General features: G+C 52.2%; 10 protein-coding genes across 10 annotated transcripts; 3 read left to right on the top strand and 7 right to left on the bottom strand.

The window, feature by feature from the left end:
- Positions 1–198: 198 nt before the first annotated feature.
- Positions 199–1,699, top strand: NUU61_000847 (acetamidase/formamidase family protein; the record flags this gene model as incomplete). The annotated part of the gene is made up of 5 exons (XM_056651430.1): positions 199–273; positions 335–353; positions 424–712; positions 776–1,052; positions 1,124–1,699. 5 exons carry the CDS (start codon positions 199–201, stop codon positions 1,697–1,699), a joined length of 1,236 nt encoding a protein of 411 aa, XP_056516280.1.
- Positions 1,700–1,964: 265 nt separating this feature from the next.
- NUU61_000846 (uncharacterized protein) lies at positions 1,965–2,174 on the bottom strand (the record flags this gene model as incomplete). The annotated part of the gene is made up of 1 exon (XM_056651429.1): positions 1,965–2,174. The coding sequence occupies one exon, from the start codon at positions 2,172–2,174 to the stop codon at positions 1,965–1,967; it is 210 nt and encodes a 69-aa protein (XP_056516279.1).
- Positions 2,175–2,439: 265 nt separating this feature from the next.
- NUU61_000845 (GFA family protein) lies at positions 2,440–3,003 on the bottom strand (the record flags this gene model as incomplete). The annotated part of the gene is made up of 2 exons (XM_056651428.1): positions 2,440–2,760; positions 2,860–3,003. 2 exons carry the CDS (start codon positions 3,001–3,003, stop codon positions 2,440–2,442), a joined length of 465 nt encoding a protein of 154 aa, XP_056516278.1.
- Positions 3,004–3,468: 465 nt separating this feature from the next.
- Positions 3,469–4,838, bottom strand: NUU61_000844 (uncharacterized protein; the record flags this gene model as incomplete). The annotated part of the gene is made up of 5 exons (XM_056651427.1): positions 3,469–4,409; positions 4,466–4,552; positions 4,606–4,615; positions 4,685–4,752; positions 4,823–4,838. The coding sequence occupies 5 exons, from the start codon at positions 4,836–4,838 to the stop codon at positions 3,469–3,471; spliced, it is 1,122 nt and encodes a 373-aa protein (XP_056516277.1).
- Positions 4,839–5,087: 249 nt separating this feature from the next.
- On the bottom strand, positions 5,088–5,912 carry NUU61_000843 (D-aminoacyl-tRNA deacylase; the record flags this gene model as incomplete). The annotated part of the gene is made up of 5 exons (XM_056651426.1): positions 5,088–5,240; positions 5,291–5,517; positions 5,573–5,615; positions 5,674–5,852; positions 5,906–5,912. The coding sequence occupies 5 exons, from the start codon at positions 5,910–5,912 to the stop codon at positions 5,088–5,090; spliced, it is 609 nt and encodes a 202-aa protein (XP_056516276.1).
- Positions 5,913–6,465: 553 nt separating this feature from the next.
- NUU61_000842 (CNOT2/3/5 family protein) lies at positions 6,466–8,436 on the top strand (the record flags this gene model as incomplete). The annotated part of the gene is made up of 3 exons (XM_056651425.1): positions 6,466–6,720; positions 6,796–8,300; positions 8,376–8,436. 3 exons carry the CDS (start codon positions 6,466–6,468, stop codon positions 8,434–8,436), a joined length of 1,821 nt encoding a protein of 606 aa, XP_056516275.1.
- Positions 8,437–10,451: 2,015 nt separating this feature from the next.
- On the top strand, positions 10,452–11,224 carry NUU61_000841 (C2H2-type zinc finger protein; the record flags this gene model as incomplete). Its single annotated transcript, XM_056651424.1, has 2 exons — positions 10,452–10,813; positions 10,885–11,224. The coding sequence occupies 2 exons, from the start codon at positions 10,452–10,454 to the stop codon at positions 11,222–11,224; spliced, it is 702 nt and encodes a 233-aa protein (XP_056516274.1).
- Positions 11,225–12,652: 1,428 nt separating this feature from the next.
- Positions 12,653–14,641, bottom strand: NUU61_000840 (multicopper oxidase; the record flags this gene model as incomplete). Its single annotated transcript, XM_056651423.1, has 2 exons — positions 12,653–13,566; positions 13,666–14,641. The coding sequence occupies 2 exons, from the start codon at positions 14,639–14,641 to the stop codon at positions 12,653–12,655; spliced, it is 1,890 nt and encodes a 629-aa protein (XP_056516273.1).
- Positions 14,642–15,246: 605 nt separating this feature from the next.
- On the bottom strand, positions 15,247–18,170 carry NUU61_000839 (uncharacterized protein; the record flags this gene model as incomplete). The annotated part of the gene is given in 6 exon segments (XM_056651422.1): positions 15,247–15,453; positions 15,467–15,733; positions 16,235–16,561; positions 16,622–16,948; positions 17,032–17,720; positions 17,774–18,170. The coding sequence occupies 6 exon segments, from the start codon at positions 18,168–18,170 to the stop codon at positions 15,247–15,249; spliced, it is 2,214 nt and encodes a 737-aa protein (XP_056516272.1).
- A 169-nt stretch (positions 18,171–18,339) lies between these two features.
- NUU61_000838 (Nitroreductase-like protein) lies at positions 18,340–19,397 on the bottom strand (the record flags this gene model as incomplete). Its single annotated transcript, XM_056651421.1, has 3 exons — positions 18,340–18,456; positions 19,094–19,244; positions 19,306–19,397. The coding sequence occupies 3 exons, from the start codon at positions 19,395–19,397 to the stop codon at positions 18,340–18,342; spliced, it is 360 nt and encodes a 119-aa protein (XP_056516271.1).
- Between the last annotated feature and the right edge of the window lie 169 nt (positions 19,398–19,566).

Raw genomic sequence — 19,566 nt, 5'->3', positions numbered from 1 at the left:
CATTCCGATGCTATGCGAGATAAAGCGATAAGCCAGTTTCTCCAATAGCCCATGGCATGTGGCGAGTATGTATGATTCACTGTCTCCCCGCAGGCGGGGTCAAGGACGCTATCTGAGACTCGCATCGGGGATCACCGAGACATTCAAACTTCACGGTCCGTACTTCCAACGCACACCCCTCCTACCCAACCATCAAACATGGGGATCAAAGAAATCCGCACCGCTCTGAAAGTTGACCTGAGCAAGCCGGCTGGTGAGCAACCTGGCTTACATGTAAACTTCTCCAAACTTCAAATATCACATACAAATCACTACAGAAGCTGACTCTTCCCAGAACCGATGGCATCCAGACAGTCTGTCAAACCATGCCCTGCATTCGACCGGCAGGAAACCTCAAACTAACAGAATATGTGATTCCTCTAGTCCCCGCCTGTAATAAAATCGCAAACAACGAGGTTGTCAAGATCGAATGTCTCGACTGGACGGGCGGTCAGATCCAAAACAACGACAGCGCCGACGACATCAAGAATGTCGATCTGACGCAGATCCACTATCTCTCGGGCCCGTTTGACATCGAGTCTGCAGAGCCAGGAGACGTACTGCTCGTGGAAATCCAGGACGTACAGCCATCCCAAGACCAGCCGTGGGGGTTTACCGGAGTATTTCATCGCCAGAATGGCGGAGGGTTCTTGGACGAGCTGTATCCCGAGGCGTATGTTTTCTTTTTTATGTTGGTTGAGAAAATACCATGCTTTCGCTGATATCTACACTGCAGAGCAAAAGCAATTTGGGATTTCGAGGGCATCTTTTGCTCTTCGCGTCACATTCCCCATGTCCGCTTTGCGGGACTGATTCACCCCGGGATCCTGGGATGTGCCCCTTCCGCTGGGGTTCTGGCGGAATGGAACCGTCGTGAAGGCGAATTAATTGCCGCCAATACATCGACCGATCGGGTTGTTGCGCAGCCGCCAGAACCAAAAAGCTCTCATGCCGGAGGTGCCGATGGAGATATCAAGAGCAAAGTGGCCAAAGAAGGAGCCCGAACAATCCCGGTAAGTTTTCTCGTTTTCTTTTCTTATGCACGACAATCAAAAGATGGTAATAACCATATGATCTCATTCAGGGTCGCCCCGAGCATGGAGGCAACTGCGATATCAAGAATCTCTCCCGCGGGTCCAAGATCTATCTGCCCGTTCATGTCCCAGGCGCCAAGTTCTCCGTAGGAGACCTTCATTTTTCGCAAGGAGACGGCGAGATTTCATTCTGCGGTGCCATCGAGATGGCGGGTGTGATCACGCTGAAGTTTAATGTCATCAAAGCTGGCATGGCGAAACTGGGCATGAAGTCACCCATCTTTCAGCCGGGTCCTGTCGAGCCGCAGTTCGGTCCGGGACGCTATCTGACCTTTGAGGGGTTCTCGGTCGATGAACACGGCAAACAACATTATCTGGATACGACTGTTGCGTACAGACAGACCTGCCTGCGTGTCATTGAGTACCTGCGGCGCTATGGATACAGCGATTACCAGATCTATCTGCTGCTTAGTTGTGCGCCGGTGCAGGGCCATATTGCTGGGATTGTAGATATCCCGAATGCATGCACTACACTTGGCGTGCCAATGGATATCTTTGATTTTGATATTCGGCCCGAGGCAGAGATTGTCAAGAGGGAGATGGGGAGCTGTGCCTTTGCAAGCTAGAAGGAGAAAATATTTCTTCGACCTAGTGAGTCTCTGGATATTGCATTGTTTTTTTTTTATATGAAAGTAGCCGGCATATTAGATGCGTTTTATAGCTAAGCTGTTTCTGTGCCAATTCGTGTCCATTCATCATCCTTCACATCTCGGAAATCCATCAGGTTGTCAGGATCCCCGAAACGATTCTGCATAGATTTCCAGTCTCGATTGACTGTTGTCTCCGGCCTTCAGCGGACCGCATCTTTCGGTTCTTTTTGCAATCTGCCTTCTAAAGTATCCACAATAAACCCACCAAGGCTTCGACATCTGCCGCGGGCGAGTCGGTCTTGATGTGCTCAGTCAAGGCAGGAGTGTGCCCCGAAACAATGAAGTCGGTTTCATGGAAGTACGGCTGGAACACCGGGTCGGTCTTCCAGGCTTTCAATGCTGTCCTGGAACCGGTTGCGAAAGCGACGCTGCGAGAATCAGGGACCAGCATTTTACAAACGTAGCGATTGGCTTCCACTTTACCCGGGACCGGATCCCATCTCTACCTTTCGGAGTCTGTCTGGGAGATGATCTACTTCCTCGAAGATCAGAAGGATTTCATTCACCAAAGTCGGCATTTTCTTTTTCTATAGTTACTTTGCAGGCATTTTCGAATGCAAGACAGTTCATCAACAGGTTCATCATTCAAAAAGAGATAAAGAAGGAGAGGGACTGTGCGTTCGTATTTTCGACGATCGGCAAGGAATCTCTCCACTTCAGCAGCTCGTTCCCTTCTGGATATTCTCAACACTCTCGAGCATCTGGCTCGTCTGCGTGTTCTCCAACGGCGGCAACCACTCTCGCCGCCGCATACAGAAGAACTCCCTCTGCGGCGCCCACTCGGCCGCACTGGGCCCCAGATCCATCGTGCCCGACGCGATAATGACCGCGTCCTTGGCGAGCGGGTTGTCCTTGTTGGTAGCGAACAGGGACGAGCCGCAATTCGTGCAGAACGAGCGCGACACTGTGCTGCCCGAGGCTGTGGCACTGTCCTGATAGACTTTGAGGGAATTGTGGCCCGCGAGAACCCGCAATTGCTGGTAAAATTAGCATCCGTTCTGATGGATTGTCCACGTGTCAAAGTCAAACAGAGACAGATAAAAAAATAGCAGAGATAACCTGAAAATAGAATGTACAGATTGCATGTAGAACCCGTTGGCCATGAAACTCGACCCCGTGGCTTTGCGACAGTTGTCGCAGTGGCAGAGGATCGTCGAGATGGGCGACCCCGATACTTCGTAGCGGATGGCGCCGCAGAGACAACTGCCGGTGATGGACATGGTCAATATGAGAGATGATTCAATTCTATGTCCTGGATGCCACTGCAGCTATTTATATTACACGTCTTGCAATATTACAAATCCAAGTGTCACAACTCCACGGCCCCCGATATGTTTCACGATGTGGGTCATGCTTAGCGGATCCTTCGAGGGAAATGCCTAGAGCATTAGAGATGATTTGGAGATAACAGTTGGGATGATCACTCATCACTAGATAGATGTGCCCCTCGCTTCGCTCAGGCGGCTTGAGACGACGTAGTAGAGCCTAAAAATGATGTTTTTAAAAGCCTAAATGACCGACTACTCGCCATTAAAAACCAGTCAACAAAATCCAGAGAAAAAAAGGTCTGGAAAATTGATAAATCAAGCAGCACTAAGCCTTGATGATGTTGTATCATACATCATGCAGTAAATCACCAGAGGTGAACTGCGTCATGAATCGTGAGAAGAACAATAGCAAGGGCTTCACGCAAAGAACTTCTTCGCAGCCGCCTTGTCCTTAACGTCGCGGTCCTTGAGAGCCTTCTTGACCTTGGCGATCTCGTTGGTAATGCCCACATCACTGGGAGCCAGCTTGGAAGCCTCCTCGAGGTCCTTCAGAGCCTCGTCTTCTTCCTTCAATCCCTTGTAGGCAACGGCGCGACGGTAAAGGGCCTTGGCCTTGTCGGCATCCTTGGCCTTGGCGGCTTCGGCACCTTGGAGCGCATACGAGGCCCAGCTCTGGGCATTGCTGAACTGGCCGAGCTTGTTGGCGAGCAGGGATGAGTTGGAGTGCAGGGCAAATCGGACGCCCTTGATCTGGTCGCCCAGTTCCTTGGGGTCGTTGTCACCGGGGTCGGGGAACTCGTTCAAGTAGCGCAGACCCTTCTGGTACTTCTCCAACCCGAGTTTGAGGTCTCCGCCCTTGAATGCCGAGTTACCGAAGCCCTTGAGATCGGATGCGATCTTGAAGCAGACCGGCGCACTCAGTTCGTCGCCCTGGTGGTCCTCGGGGAAGTCCTCGTAAGGGTCACCCGTCGCGTCCTGGATCCGCTTGGTGGCGTTCCCGTAGTCCTGGCCCTTAAGCTCGCCGCAGTTCACCACCTTCACGTCGCGCACGGGCTTGTCTGCCGTAGTCTGCATGTTCTCGATCTTGCGAACCACACTCTTGCCGTTGATCACCTCACCGAACACAACGTGCTTGCTATCCAGGTGCGGGGTGGGGACGGTGGTGACGAAGAACTGGCTCCCATTAGTGCCGGGGCCCGAGTTGGCCATAGACAGCAAGAAGGGCCGGTCATGCTTGAGGTCAAAGTTCTCGTCGGGGAACTTTTCGCCATAGATCGACTCGCCGCCAGTCCCGTTGAACGCAGTAAAGTCACCACCCTGGATCATGAACTGCTTGATCACCCGGTGGAAAATAGAGCCTTGAGGATGTTCAATTAGTGAGCGCTCAGGTGATGTGGTAAGGTGAGCAACATACCCTTGTAGGTCAATGGCTTGCCCTGGGTACCGGTGCCCTTCTCGCCGGTGCAAAGCGCCCGAAAGTTGTCCGCGGTCTTCGGGACCACTGTAGCGTGGGGTTAGCGATGTTCAGTCCATTCCGCGACAATTTCAACGTACCATCATTGAACTATGCCAGGACGCGAAAAAATTAGTCAAGCTTCCTTTACATTCTCATGTCCAAACTAGAGACACTTACCAGTTCGAATGCAACGCGACCAACATCCTCATTGCCGATTTGAATGTCGAAGAAAACGCGGGAACGCTCTGCGGGTCAATTCAGTCAGCTATGATTTCGAGTTGACAAGTGAGCCCCGCACTTGAAGCGGGGACATACGCTGAGATTCCGCCATGATGGGAGAGACAAGGTAGAACGAGGAGTGTGGAGAAGGAAAGGCGCTGAGAGAAAAGACGGTCCGGTTGAAGAGAGAGGGGAGAGAACACCCGCGCTGTGGGGGGGTCGGTTCTACGGTTCTTCAGGAAGCTTCCACGCCGTTAGGCCCCAAGACACATTTCATGCACTGCAATGGGGTATATATTCTACAAAATATTTACTATGTACATTGGACATTATTTTCCTCTTTCCTCTTTTTTTTCTGCTGTTATTGCAGCAATTCAGCCGGCAGGTTAAACTCGAATGTTTTCTTTGTTTCCCCCGACCCCTCGGGTTCCTTAGATTCTTTGGACTCCTTGGCCTTTGCTTGGGGTTCTTGGCTCTCTTTCTTCGGGAGGTTGGTGTTGATCTCGATGGTGACCTGCAGGACCCGTCAGCACAGACCCAGATATGGCGAAGGATATTATGTACCGCCGCATCTTCACTGCGGTAGTCGACACCCACCGGCCCGTCGTTCTTCAATTCCACATCCATCATTGCCTGGAACACACCATTTTTCACCCGCTCTGGAACGTAGGAAGTGCGCATTCTGTTGTAGAAGTGATCGTAGAGGCGTCGTGCAGTCTGAGCATCGGCCGCATCATGGAAGTCGGGTTTATTGCCTTTTTTCATCTTGCCGTATAGTGTGAATTGGGAGACTGTGCCAGCTGTTATTTGGGGTTAAAAGAGGAGCTATCAGACAATACTCCTTACCACAGAGTATTTCACCCTCGATATCTTGCACATTTCGCTTCCACTGTGCCACTGGTCAGCATGGTGCAATTGCCCGCCAGATCTGTAACGTAGCTCCTTACCTGGGACCCATTCTCATCAGGCCAAAACTTGGCCTTGAGCACCTTGTTCACAATATTCTCTGTTTCTTTTTCTGTATCCTCCTTGCCAACACCAGCAAGAACCAGCAAGCCCCGGCCAATGGACGAGATCAGCTCCTCGTCAACGGTGACGGAAGCTGATTTCACTCTTTGGATGACAACTGACTCGAGGTTAACATACTAGAATAATGGTCACAATGATATCATTCCACACCTTTCATTTTGAAACAACCTTAGAAGTTGCAGTCATGAATAAGCAAGATATGAGTCGGGTATAAGCCGCGTGGATGGCTTGCTAGGGCAAACGGGCTCAGCAGAACGACAGATAACTATGACAGCATAACCACAAATCCCAAGGCCTAAGGATCAAATGACGGCAAAATGGTTGGAAGCCAAAGCTAATGAGATAAGACAATGACCATGAGTCAAGACAAGGACTATGAAGCAATTGGAGGCCTCTCGGTTGGCCTCTGCCTTTCCTTCTGCCGTCTCTGACCGCCCCATATTGTTCTGCCATGTCAGACCGCCTAATATAATGCCAGTTGTAACCGCCTTCTAAATGGGTAAACACGAAGCTTTCCCCAGCAGCCGAATCCCACTGCTCTCACTCCATCGTCTTCTTGCTGAAGTCTCACTGAACCGTTCAAATATCTTTCTACCGATTTCTGGCCGTATATTGCTGGTCATTCTGGTTGAAAGTACATCCCGAATCCGTCTCAACCGTACCGAATTTCCGGCCTGTGGAGCGGCTCAGTCCACGTCAACGGATGCACCATGACGTCCCGCAAAACACAACAAGAGATCGATAAGACTTTCAAGAAAGTTGCAGAGGGGATCCAAACATTTGAAGGCATCTACGAGAAGATCCGCTCAGCCACGAATCCCACCCAGCGCGATAAGCTTGAGGACAACCTCAAGCGTGAGATCAAGAAGCTCCAAAGGTTTCGCGACCAGATCAAATCATGGGCAGCCGGGAATGAGGTGAAGGACAAGGCCCCGCTGCTCGAGCAGCGCAGGGCAATTGAAACGGTGTGATATTCATGAATGGCTGGCTACGACTGGGGTAGCATACATCATGGAGCGACAGGCTAACGACTAGAGCAGTGCATGGAGCAATTCAAGGCCGTGGAGAAGGAAATGAAGACGAAAGCCTACTCCAAAGAAGGTCTTTCCGCCGCCTCGCGACTCGATCCGAGAGAGAAGGAGAAGGTGGAAACCTGTGACTTCCTATCATCCATGGTAGACGAGCTCCAGCAGAAGATCGAGGCCATGGAGGCGGAGGAGGAGACACTTCATGCACAGATGAAGAAGGGCAAAAAGGACGTGAATAAGGCCAACCGGCTGGCCGATATCTCCCGCGTCACAGAACGACATAAGTGGCACGTCAACAAGCTCGAATTTCTCAATCGATCACTCCAGAATGGCAATCTTGAAGTCAGCCAGGTGCAGGATCTCAAGGAGAGCATCAAATACTACGTCGAGGAAGGCGGGAATGACGACTATTCTGGCGAGGACGAAACGCTGTATGATGATCTCAACATCGGAGAAGAGGTCGAGGCTCAATTCGGAATGGGAGGCGAGAACGATCCGGTGTCGTCGCAAGATGCCCAGTCCAACCAAGACGATGAGCCCGAGCCGAAGCCAAAGGCCAAGGCAGAACCTGCGGCGCCCCGACGACCATCGACACAGATGAAGTCGCCGCTTCCTGTACTCGCTACTCTCCATCCCTCTGCATCATCGAACCCTACCACGGGCATGAAGCCCGCACCGCTCCCGACTCGCCTCCCTGGGGAAACCCTCAAGTATGCATCTGCCGCCGCAGCTGCGGCCGCCAGTGATAAGAGCGGAGTGGGGATTCTCCCTCTACCACCGCCACCAGGTGCCAGTCCCGCATTCTCGGCCGCTTTTCCCGTTTCTAAGGCGTCATCTACGGCTTCGCCCAGTGTGACACCGGCGCAGCTCGTCACCAAGTCGACTACCGCTACAGGCACGACGACACTCAACGATGAGCCGAGTGGAGCAGTGCGTTCCAAAACTCCGGCCGGTGCAGTGTCTGGAGCACCATCACCAGCACCGGCAGACAAGATGGGAGTCCATAAGGAACCCCCGGTTGCGAATGGCAAGGCAAGCCAGGAGGCAGGCGAGGACGATGACTCAATCTACCATCTGCCTCCAGGTCTCCAAGATCTGATGCAATCATTCGAGGTGACCAAGGAGCGAGCGTCGGCCAATCCAACGCCATCTGTGCAACGCCTCCTTGCCACATCGCTCACGACCTGTCCCGAGCCTGGAGACGCCGAGAAGCCTCGTCATTACAAGCCGCAGCACCCCTACAATACCCCTCTCTATTACCCGCAAGAGCCCCTCCCGATCTTCGACGATCACCGGCTGTACGATACAGGCAGGATCGACACTGATACGCTGTTTTACCTCTTCTACTACCGGCAGGGGTCCTATCAGCAGTACTTATCGGCCAAAGCGCTGAAGAACCAGAGCTGGCGGTTCCACAAGCAATACCAGACGTGGTTCCAGCGGCATGAGGAGCCCAAGACGATCACGGAAGAGTTTGAGCAGGGCACGTATCGATTCTTCGATTATGAGAGTACATGGTGAGTTTGACCTACATTGCTGATTCCCCGTCTGGGGAATCCCGTGTACATGCACTCACACCGATGACCCAACAGGATGAACCGGCGTAAGGCCGATTTCAAGTTTGTGTACAAATACCTTGAGGACGAGTTATAATGCGTCCTGAAGACATGGGTCTAGGCCTAAGCGGCATTCTAGGCTTGGGCCCCACGTCTTTTTCTCTTTTTTTTTTCAATTTTTTATTCTCCGCTATGACTCGGATAGATCGGAGGCGGGTCTACACTTGGTGCTGTCTTCTGACTTGAGCATGCTTTGCGGCTTTTTCCCCCTGCATTATCTTCAGTCCGCTTTTTTTTTCTTTTTCTTTTTTCCCTTTCTATTATCTTTTTTCTTATTTTCCTATCCTTTTTTTTTTTTTTTTTGCAAATGGTTTCTCTGGGCATGGGAGTGGCAATGAGTGCAATGAACTGGGCCTCACGGAACGGAGTTAAATCCTTGAGATGAAATCAAGAAATGCGAGTCAAATGATGATTCCAACTCTTCCACGGGACAAGATCCACAGCTTCTAGTGTACTCTTAGTGTACCGGGAGGTGCGTCTTTAGTAGTTGCGTCTGCAATTGACCCCAGGGGAGCTGCAGGACCCCGGGGGATCCTCAAGTGGTCTGCAGTGACACGAGACGGATTTTCCCCTCGAGAAAAAGACTAGAAAAGACGAGAAAAGACGCTAAATCCTTGAGGGAGAGAGAGAGGGGCTGGGTGGGCTGGCAGAGGAAGAAGGCCAATGGAGGTTAGGGTAAGCGAGTTTGGGGCCCGAGAGTACTTGAACAGGTATAATAGAATAAGTAAAAATAAAAATAAAAATAAAAAATGGCTGACAACGAGTAATGAGGATCGGGATTACTAGATATGACCAAGTCGGCCCTCATGATGTGGATAACAGAGGTTGAGGGCGATATTCCCCTCGCAGCAGATCCGCTTGGCGGGACTTAGCGTTGCGGGATTTTTTCTAGAAAGACCGGGATCAGAGAAACGAATTATATCATGGTCGATCGACCCCAGACTGCATAGGTGGGAACGCATTCTTGGCAAAATGGTGGTATTCACAAGGCTAAGAGGGATCGTGGATCGGCTCCATACGTCAACGTGTCCATATGAGGGTTTATATACTTGTACGATAACTAGATAATGATATAGTGGGGACAATGTTGGTTTTTTTTTCTCTCCCTTTCTGTACTATTCTTGTTTTCTTTTCTCTTTATTTACTTGCTTATTTAATTAATTATTTACTATTTACTTATTCACTTATTCTATTTTCCCCATTTCTCCAATCTCATGTACATCATCGACTGGTTGCCTCGTCCCCTCTAGGGATGTACACCCCAGCTACTCTGAAACACTTGGCGATGACGATGGTCATGCACGCGACCCGAGCAACCTCCCAAAATAAATCAATCAGAATGACCCAACTGGGGCCAGGAATTCTTGGTCCACGCTAGAAGGCTTCCAGAAGGCCCCTAAACGATGATCGCGAGGAGTCTGACCGCTCCAGCTTATCGCGAGGATTGGCCCCCCCGCTCGGCCCCATTCACACTGATCACTGGGGGCCTGCGCTAGAAGGGGCGTGGAATGTTCGTTGACAGGGGCCGCCCTTGCAGAAATTCCCGCATGTACATGTATTTACATGGAGAGCTATTCAGGTATCAGTAGATGTAGTAAATTGACAAATTGTAGAGGGTCGAGTTGTATAGATAGGGGAAAGGGGAGATCTATAGATGATATCAACACAACATCAGGAATGAAACCCAGAAAAACAAAAAAAAAAAAAAACACAAGCCAAGTGGACCGTGATCTATTCCTGGCACAACCCGCCGATCGTCGCCCCCAAAAACATCTGCATTGCAGATTGCTCTCCCAGGAATAATCAGCTCTCAAAGGATTCGTGCCGGCGTTTTACGATGCGCCAACGAGTCTGGTCGTATTTCTCTTATTCTCTCATTGTAGACCATCTTCCCCCCCTCGAAAAGAATCCTTTAAACTCGACCTCGTTTCCACTGTTTCGTCTGCAGTGCTTCCTTCTTTCTCTCCCATTCTAAAACATCTTTAAAAAACTTCCTCTGCTCTTCTCTCTCTTCCCACTTCCATCCTTCGGGAACACTACCTCTCTAGCACAATGCAGTCTCCCTTCAGCTACTCTGATTCCTCATACTCGTCCTCGCCCGGCGGCATGGACTTCTTCTTCTATGGGCCCCAGCCCGTCTATGATTCCACTATGGACCTCGACCCGTCCAGTCCCTTCTCCGTGCCCGAGGTCGTGCCCGAGGTCTACTCCTTCACGAGCTCGCCCTACATCTACCCCACCGTGTCCGACTTCCCCGTCTACGACACTATCCCCAAGAGCGTCCCCAGCAGCGCCAGCAGCGTCACCAGCTCTAGCAGCTGGAACCTGCCCTGCGAGGATGTTCCCATGCCCACGTATCCCGTCGGCCCCGTCAACTATGACTCGTGCCCGGATTCGCCGCCGCCTGCTTCCAAGTAAGTTTTGTCGCGTCGCGTCGCATTGCATTGCCTCGCAACACCATTCGCTAACATACTGTCCCCTCCAGACCCGCTAAGCCCTTTGGTTGCGACAACTGCGGCAAGAGCTTCACTCGCTTCGCCGACCTGAAGCGCCATCAGTCCAGCGTCCACTACCCGGTCTTCCGCAACTGCCCCGTCGAGCACTGCTCGCGCAAGGGCAGCAATGGCTTCCCCGCCAGGATCACCTGGTCGAGCATCTCCGCTCCTACCACCACCTCGACGTGCCCAAGCGTCGCGCCTTCAAGCGGTCTGCCAAGGACGCTGGTCTATAAACTGGTTGCACCCGAAAATTCAACACAACCTGGAAAAGAAAAAGCCAAGGGCAAGACAATTGCCCCTTCATTATTACGATTTGATGACTTTTGACTTCTTTGCCTCCGAATGACGGCCCCATTTTGATATACCATTCTTGAGCCCCCACTTTTTAGCTTTTTTTTTTATACTTTTTTTTTCTCTGGTTCATGTCTATAGATCGCAGTCTGTTTTTTATTTCCTGTATAGAAGACCTGGGCTCCTTTTGTTTTCTGCCCTGTGTCTGATTTTCTCTGTTTTGGTTTGTTTACTTGGGATGTTCTACACGACTACTAGACCGCGTGCTCTTTCTAGACGGAATTGGTTTTGGTTATGGCTTTGGTGAATGGGTGGATCTCTTTTGGTTTTTTACCTTTCTATGAAGGTGATGATTACGATGTACTTACTACCCTGAAGATGTTGAGCTTCTCATTTGTGGAATTCTCGGACCACTTTTATACAAACAAACTATATATCCCTCAAGAGAGAAATGAACAAATGAAATCAAGCAAAAGAAAAATCCCTCGACAGATTCTGAACTGACCCTCTTCTGTGTATACGCTAATCTGAATCGGGGGCCTTTGTGTACACCTCGCCAGATCCACCGTAGGGGAAGGATTCTGGAGTGTGCAGAATATCCCTCACACTAAGCCAGAAAACAGTGAATGAAAAGAATTGTGACTGGGTCTTGGATATCACAAAATACACTTACATATATGCCTCATATTAAGATTTGCGAGAGATATCCACAGTAAAAATAAAAAGTGAAAAAGACAAGGAAAAAAAGGAATCCTTCCGTCTGACCAAACCATGGCTGATCCAGGGGACGCCAAGGCCTTCCTACCCAGCCTCCTTCTACTCTCTCTGACTGACTCTCTATCTCTCTTGACTTTTGTCTCTGGCTGTCTCTCTGTGCCTGTCTCTCTTCGTTCCTTGGTACTGCAATCCTTCGGACGGGAATCCTGAGATCGGTCGATCACCGATTTTTTCACTCACGTGTTGGTCTTCCTTTTTCTTCCCCGGCGTATTTACTGCCGTGCCCTAACTGGTGAAGCCTTGGCTATATACCACATGAGGTTTAACCACCTTCCCACCACCCACCACACATACCCTAACTACTAAAAATACTAACTGAATGCGTTTCCATGGGTTGCGAAGGGTTCAAGGATTTTCTAGAATTCCATGGTTGAGGCACCGATGGGTAAGCTCCATCTTCCTACACGCTACTGCAACTAAGGTACAGGGGGGTGGATGGGTAGGTAGACATGCAACACCAAGAGACTCTCCACTCAGGTCTAGAAACCCACCTACTCAGAGAAACAGTCGGTAGTACTGTAGCAAAAGTGATACTGCACATAGTAGACCTTGGCATAGGTAGGTGGGTCTATCATACGGTACATACAGAAGACCAAGAAAAAGAGAAAGAGAGGAAGAGAGTGGAGTCTTCAAGACAAGTTTTCTTGCTAGTATGACGATTATCGTTACATTTGTGTATACAGTTTTTTACACTCCAGACCCAGTCTCCAAGATCGTCTGACCCGTCCAGTACCGCGTCCACACGCGACAAGTCTCGCGCAGAACACGAGCCTCGTCGGCCCAGTCGGCGTCGAGCAGTGCGCGGGTCTCAGGCTCGCGCTCGACAAACTGCAGCGCAAACCCTTGCTCCAGGTGCCACCCGATATGGCAGTGCAGCAGCCATGCGCCCGGGTTGTCTGTGCGGAATGCCAGGACCAGATGACCCGCCGCGGGGAGGAGGGCCGTGTCGCGTTTGGGGAGGGTGCTGGCGGCGTGGTCTAGCTCGTGCGCTGCTGCGGGGGGCTGGTAGTGGTCCGTGCCTTGCGATACGACGAGAAAATCGTGCCCGTGCAGGTGGATGGGGTGGGGGACTGCGAGGGTTGTCTCGATGATGATGAGCACCCAGGCGTGGGCGCGTGGGAGTGCGATTACGGCGCTTCTTGTGTTGGAGACGGATGCGGAGCCAAATGTTGTCGACGATGACGAAGGAAAGGAAGATCTCGATGTTGGTGCCCTGTCGCTGATTTGCATTAACATCGGATCGGCCCAGTCCAGGTGCATCGACGTGCCGTTCAGATGCCACCGGTAGAACGAGTTCTCGTCTTTGCTGGCCGTTGCTGGCAGTGTTTCGTTGTAGAAGAATTCCTCGTCAGTGCGGAGCTGCAGCCGCGACGAGACGATCGGGACGAGGTGCACGGCGTCTTCATCGTCGCAGCTGTTGCGGGCTGCGTGCGCGGTTGTGTTGGGCAAGTTCCCCGACGAGGCGCCGTCGTACGATACGATGCCGCGGATGTTGTCGACGTTGCTGTGCTGCGAGCATGCCGTTTGTGGCACGGCGCGCAGCCAGAACTTCTCGGCTGTGGCGGCCTGGTTGGCGTGCACGATGACATCGTAGCGCTGTCCTGTTCCGCACGGCACGGTGGCCGGCCGTCACATCAGATCGACGCAGACTACAGAGGTAGGGTTTTGGATGGGTGCTCGGGAATGGAGGATAAGCCTACCGATAGCAATGTCGATGACGTTCGTGGTGTACGGCTTAATCGGCACGAGATCCGTCGCGATGACGGTGAGCGCATGGTGGTCGATGCTGAATTTGAAATGCGTGTCGCAGGCGGCATTACCCAAACGCAGGCGATGCTTCTTGCCAGAAGCGAACGATGTGTTAAAGCGGTATCCGGTCTGGTTATGGTCTGTGTCGGCGCCAAAGACATTGGTGCCGTTGATCAGCGCACTGTCGACGGTAGGAGCACCGATCCGCTGCGCGGTGTCCCAGAGTTCGTCAACGGTGCGGGCATCCCAATCATTCAACAATATAACGCCCTTGTCCTCGTCATAGTTGGCGCTAGCTGGCCCGTGGATGATAATACCCCCAAACACACCTTCCCACGTCTGCAGCCCGATATGGGAATGGTACCAGGTCGTACCATACTGCGTCGCTCTCCATCGGTAGGTCATGGTGTGACCCGGGGCAATGGGGCATTGCGTTAGAGAGACCACGCCGTCCATGGGATTCGTGTAGAGCTGCCGAATCCCGTGGAAGTGCATGCTGGTCCCGTTGCAGACTGATGCCGGCAGGTTGTTGCGCAGATGGATGATCACCGTGTCGCCCCAATTCACTTCAATGGTCGGCCCCGGAATCGACCCATTAATGGCCAGCACCCATCTGGGTCGACCATCCGGGGATAGAATGCCTTGGTCGAGCTCGAACCAGAACTCGCGCGTCGCGCCGTCGGGGATGGTGGTAGTGTAGTCGGTGTGGATGTCGTGCTCGCACCATTGCTGCCGGTTCTGGGGAGTGTTCCCCTCGCAGGGAGTTGAAGAGCTTTGCGCTGAGCTAGACCCTCCAACATTGATGGATGTTGCAGAGTCGAGTTCACCAGCCAGATGTGGCAGTCGAAGATCGAGAGGATCTGTGCTGACCGCTGCCGCTGTCCAACCGCTCAGCAGACACAGCAGAGGCAATAAAGCAGACCTCATAATCACGACAGACTCTGACAACCAGAACCGCAGCCTGCAATTAGAAACCTATTAGCAACGCAGGGCGCAAGCTCCTCCCCGCAGCAGCACTGCTTTATAGGCAGCGGCAAGCCCTATCGAGTCTCCTGTCCTTCGCAGCCAGAGCTCCGCTGAGGCGGCAGCATGGCCAGTTGGAAATGAAATATGCCCATCCAGTCGGCGCAATCTGTCTCCGAGGAGCAGGCCCAGTGCGTCGCACCTGGACCATAGACAGGAGGCAAGACAGCCGTGGAGACGGCATCATTTCCAAAAGTTTGGGACTGGCCCAGGCACTCGATTACCCCTGATCTCGTGTGCCGTGGTTTTGGTGAGTCTGACCTGCAGAGGGGCAGCTTGGTTCGAAATCGAGTCTCAAGGCTTGTGTTCGGTGGATGATGGACATGGCATGACATGACATTTTGTAGACACCAAAACAAACCCGCATATCCAACAATTTTCCCTCTGAAGAGCAAAAACACAAAATCCAGAATCCCGAGGAACTCCCAAAACATACAAAAACCTCAAACACCAAATCATTCGAAATGCAAGATACATCCATGGATGCATGCAACCATCCTCAATCCTACCTACTTCTTCCCCCCCGCCCAATCCCCAAACTCAACAAAACACCCCCCAGTCGCCCTCCCAGCTTCGTCAAACACAACCCCCTCCTCCTCCAACCGCATTCTCTTCTCATCGCAAAAAGACCCGCTGCCGCGGTGCGCGCTGACCCGCCACTGCCCCTTATACCCGCCCAGCGACCCGTCAGCAGCCAGCACGCGGTGGCACGGCACCTCGGGCGCGAACGGGTTCGTGCGCATCGCATTCCCCACGGCCCGCGGGCTGGAGTGCAGGTACGAGGCCATGGCCGCGTACGTGGTCCAGCGGCCGGCGGGCACGGAGAGGAGGGTGCGGTAGACGCGGCGGCGGTAGGGGGTGAGGGTTGGGTGGAGGGAGATGCGGTGGAGGGATTTTTGGGTTTGGGGTTGAGGGGGTGGGTGTAGGGTTTGAGATTATGGTTGGGGTTGTGGTTGTTGTGTTGCTGGTGCTGGTACTCTTTGCAGCGTCGGGTTGCTTGTTGGCCCCTGCCGCTGTAATGTCGGAGTGCGCCATGTGTTGCTGTTTTGGTTTTATTTGCTTGTCTTTCTCTCTTCTTTTGGGATTTTTCTTGTGTACGTTTTGGAATGCAGTCGAGTCTTTTAGCTCTTCCTGGCAGATTGGTGGAAGTCAAGGTGGACTATGTTGGGTTAGCTGGTTGCCGATCTGGCGACGCGGGGAGACGCGTCTTCGCGACTCTGGACTCTGGACTTACAACACTGTCTTGATGGAAGATTGAGAGATTTGGCAGGTGGAAAAACACGAAACCCCCCAAATCCAAAGAAATATCAGCGAAGCCTGAGGTTGTTGTCAAAGTGGCCAATCACAGCATTTACCATGTTGTGGTCCTAGTATCACCCAAACAGGACATCATCCGATCTCTTGAATTCTCCATCTCTTGCTAAAAGCACTTCTAAACATGCAATATGTGACTATTTTCTCGATGGTTAAGGCTGCTCTATCTCATGCACGATCTACATGCTCGGTCGCCGCATTGTCTTCCACCTTGGACACGATAGCATCCACTGATACTTCCTTTCCAGTCTCAGGATCCACGACGCTACCCTTGCGGCTGGTAGTCTGAATCATGCCGGGGTTTTCAGCCTTGAGCTGCGCAAAAGTCTTCTCGGCATCCCACGTCCAGGGCGTCTTGGCGGCGAACAAAAGATCCATGTCCTCCAGTGTGCGCTGGTTGCTCTCCGGATATAGAGCCCAGACCATGGGAATGGTGATGACATTGCTGGCCGCGAACACATAAAGCGTCTTTTCGCCGATAGAGCCGAACATCACGGGGCATAGGAGTGTCTATCAGCAACAAAAATTAGCATTCTCAGTCAGTTTCAATACACGAAGAGCTTCACTCACCAGCCATCCGTTGCCGATACTCCACCCCACAACACCCCAGGCGTTGCCCCGGGCGCGCACGGCCAGCGGGAAGATCTCGGCTGGGTACAGCCACGGCACGGTCAGCCAGGTGGCGCCGAATGTGGAGGTGAAAATGAAGATCATTGCGGCTGCGGCTGCGCCATACGAGGACGCTTGGCTCATGTTGCCATCGGCTTTGGCGTTGATGGCGAGGCGGGAGAAACTGCCTGCAAGGAACATGGCGATACCCTGAACCACCGAGCCCCAGTATAGGGTCCATCGGCGACCGATGCGGTCGAGGGTGAAGACACAAACAAGGGTGGCAAACTATACCAGGGGAGTTAATATTGTTCTCCAGCATCTAAAGCAGCGTGCAGTTTTCAGGCAGGGGGGTTGGGGAAGGGACACACCATATAGAAAACATTGTTCAGCCCGCTGATCCACTGACTCTTGATAGAGTCGAACCCGGCAATGCTAAATATCGTCGGCGCATACACCGTCACCCCAGCGATGCCAACCCATTCCTGCATAATCTGGAGCCAGACAACCAACTGCACGCGCCGGCCAATATGCAAGTCCCCGGACTTGTACCCAAAGAGCATGGACAGGTACGAGTTGCCGTGCACCACCGTCTTCTCCATCTCAGCGATGTTTTGGATATCCTGGAATTCCGCCTCCGCGCGCACGCGGTCCTCGGCGCTGCTCCCGCGCAGCCGCTGCAGGATATACCGGGCCTCTTCCTCACGGCCGACCTTGACCAACCAGCGAGGAGACTCGGGGAAGAACCAGACAGATGCAAATAGAACCAGCAGGAAAAGAATCTGGAAAGCAATAGGGAATCTCCACCGGAAGGCTGACGCGCCACCATCGATGAACGACAGACCGCTGGTCAATATTAGCCTACATGAAGTGATTGGGGAGAGAGAAACAGAGTACGACACGTACAACTCGAGCCAATAGGCAAGAACCACGCCAAAGATGTTCAGCGTGAATTCGATGGCAATGAACTGACCGCGCGAAGTATGCTCGGCGGTTTCGGTGGCCCAAACCGGCACGATAGCGTTCAGAATGCCGGTTCCAATGCCGTTGATGAAGCGCGCTGCAGCTGTCAGCCCAAGACTTCCCACATTTCATTTTTGTCTTTGCACTTACAGCAAATCATCCAATTGTGGTTCTGAGCCGAGCACTGCAGACTGGCTCCCAAGATGGCCCAAACGGCCCCCGCCGCAATCGACTTGATTCTGCCCATGCGATCGCCGAGCCAGCCCCCAAACAGGCCGCCGCATAGTGTCCCCAGGTAATAGACCGACACGATACCGCCCTGCAGTAGGGAATTTGTGACCACCGGGGTCACATCGCCGCCTTCCTCTTTAGTGTAGCCGAACTTCATCAGGTCGATATAGTCTTTTGCGTTGTTGACGCCCGACATCATTCCTTGGTCATATCCAAAGAAGAGAATGGATAGTGCGGCCACGCAGTTGATAGCGACGAGAAGCTGACGCTTCTCCAGTTTGTGAACGACGTTCCACGAGGAGATCTTGTCGCTCATCTTGCATGCGAGGGCTGTCCAGTCTCAATATTCAAGAAAGTGGAAACCCTAGAAGCGCATTACCATGCGATATGAAGAAAAAGAACTATAAAGGAGGGAGTCCTGGCAGTGTATAGAAGAAGAGCAGAGCAATGCTTGCGGGGTAAATCCGGGGTGCAAGCGTAGAAGATCAAAGTCGCGAAACCAGCACCATCGAGGGGGCCACTGAGCTTTTAAAAGTATTCGCCCGAGGTCCCAGCACGGCGGGAGTCCGAATCGCAGGAAACTTCCCCACGAGATCGACAATCTGGTTGCTTCTTCAGTCAGTCACCAGTCGGCATTTGTCACAACAGGGGCATTTCCAAAGTTGCCGGCTGGACCTGACATCGGCAATCCGACAGAAACTGGGGGGTTCTGCGGGGGACATTATCACCGAGTAAACCGGGTAAAAGTGTGAATAGAACGAGTTTCTCCACTCGACAATGTGGAGATCTTCAGGTTTTCCTGCTCGGCAAGCCGCCATTTTGTGATGGAAATTCCTTCAGTCTGGTAATTCTGATTTTCTCGAACCCATCTTTAGAGAGTATGTGTCTGAATATTCTTCTTCTCCCGCCTCTCCTGTGCTTTTCTACTATACTTCTCTTCGGTGCTAGCGAGCACATCGGAAGTTGGCCGACTCGGCCCATGAGCTTCTCCCCCACAGTCTCTGGCATGTCAAACCCTGTCGGATAATTAGAGGATACCCCGTATGTATTTTCTGGGGCTGTTAATTTAGCCGATTTCCCGGCCCAGAAATTCTCCATGGTTGTACATCTAAATTCTCGTCGGGCAGTAAGAACATGGATTCACTCAAGGCATCACCAATATGATATTCCAAATGATATACCAAGACATTCAATCTTCTCTCTCGTCTGCTTTCCATGAACAAAAAGTCTCTGGCCAACCGGCTCAAAAGTCTTCTCTCGGGGAGGACCAGTAGGCTTTCCAAAGACCAGTTGGGCCTTCAAGCTCCACTCCGCAGGGATATCCCACTGTTTTGCCAACAGGTCCATCGAGCATGGGACTATAGTGCTGCAAATTGCAGCAATGTCCAGACTAAAGCACAAAAGGTCAGCGATAGCTCGCCTCTAGATACTCGAATGTGCGGGTTTCTTACCGGCGAATTGCTGCATTCCGCTCGTTGGTAAGACTATAGATCGACCGGCGGCCTTGAAATCCCTCGCAAATCGCGCTGGCCAGATGGTGCATAATGAGCAAGAAAAATTAAAGTGCTTGCAACAAATGTGATAATTAGCGATAGCAATTAAATGGAATGAAGTCTTTGAACAGGCCATCATCGGGCTTTATATTCTGAAAAGACGACGTGGATACTCGGGCGCGGCACAGGGGGACGGGCACGGAGCCCGACAAGGCGAAG

This window comes from Penicillium alfredii (genome assembly GCF_028826965.1).
Source record: "Penicillium alfredii strain IBT 34128 chromosome Unknown utg000001l_segment0_segment0, whole genome shotgun sequence".
Taxonomy (NCBI): Eukaryota; Fungi; Ascomycota; class Eurotiomycetes; order Eurotiales; family Aspergillaceae; genus Penicillium; species Penicillium alfredii.
Note: the sequence above shows the minus strand (reverse complement) of the source record. Positions and strands in the feature narration are given on the sequence as shown.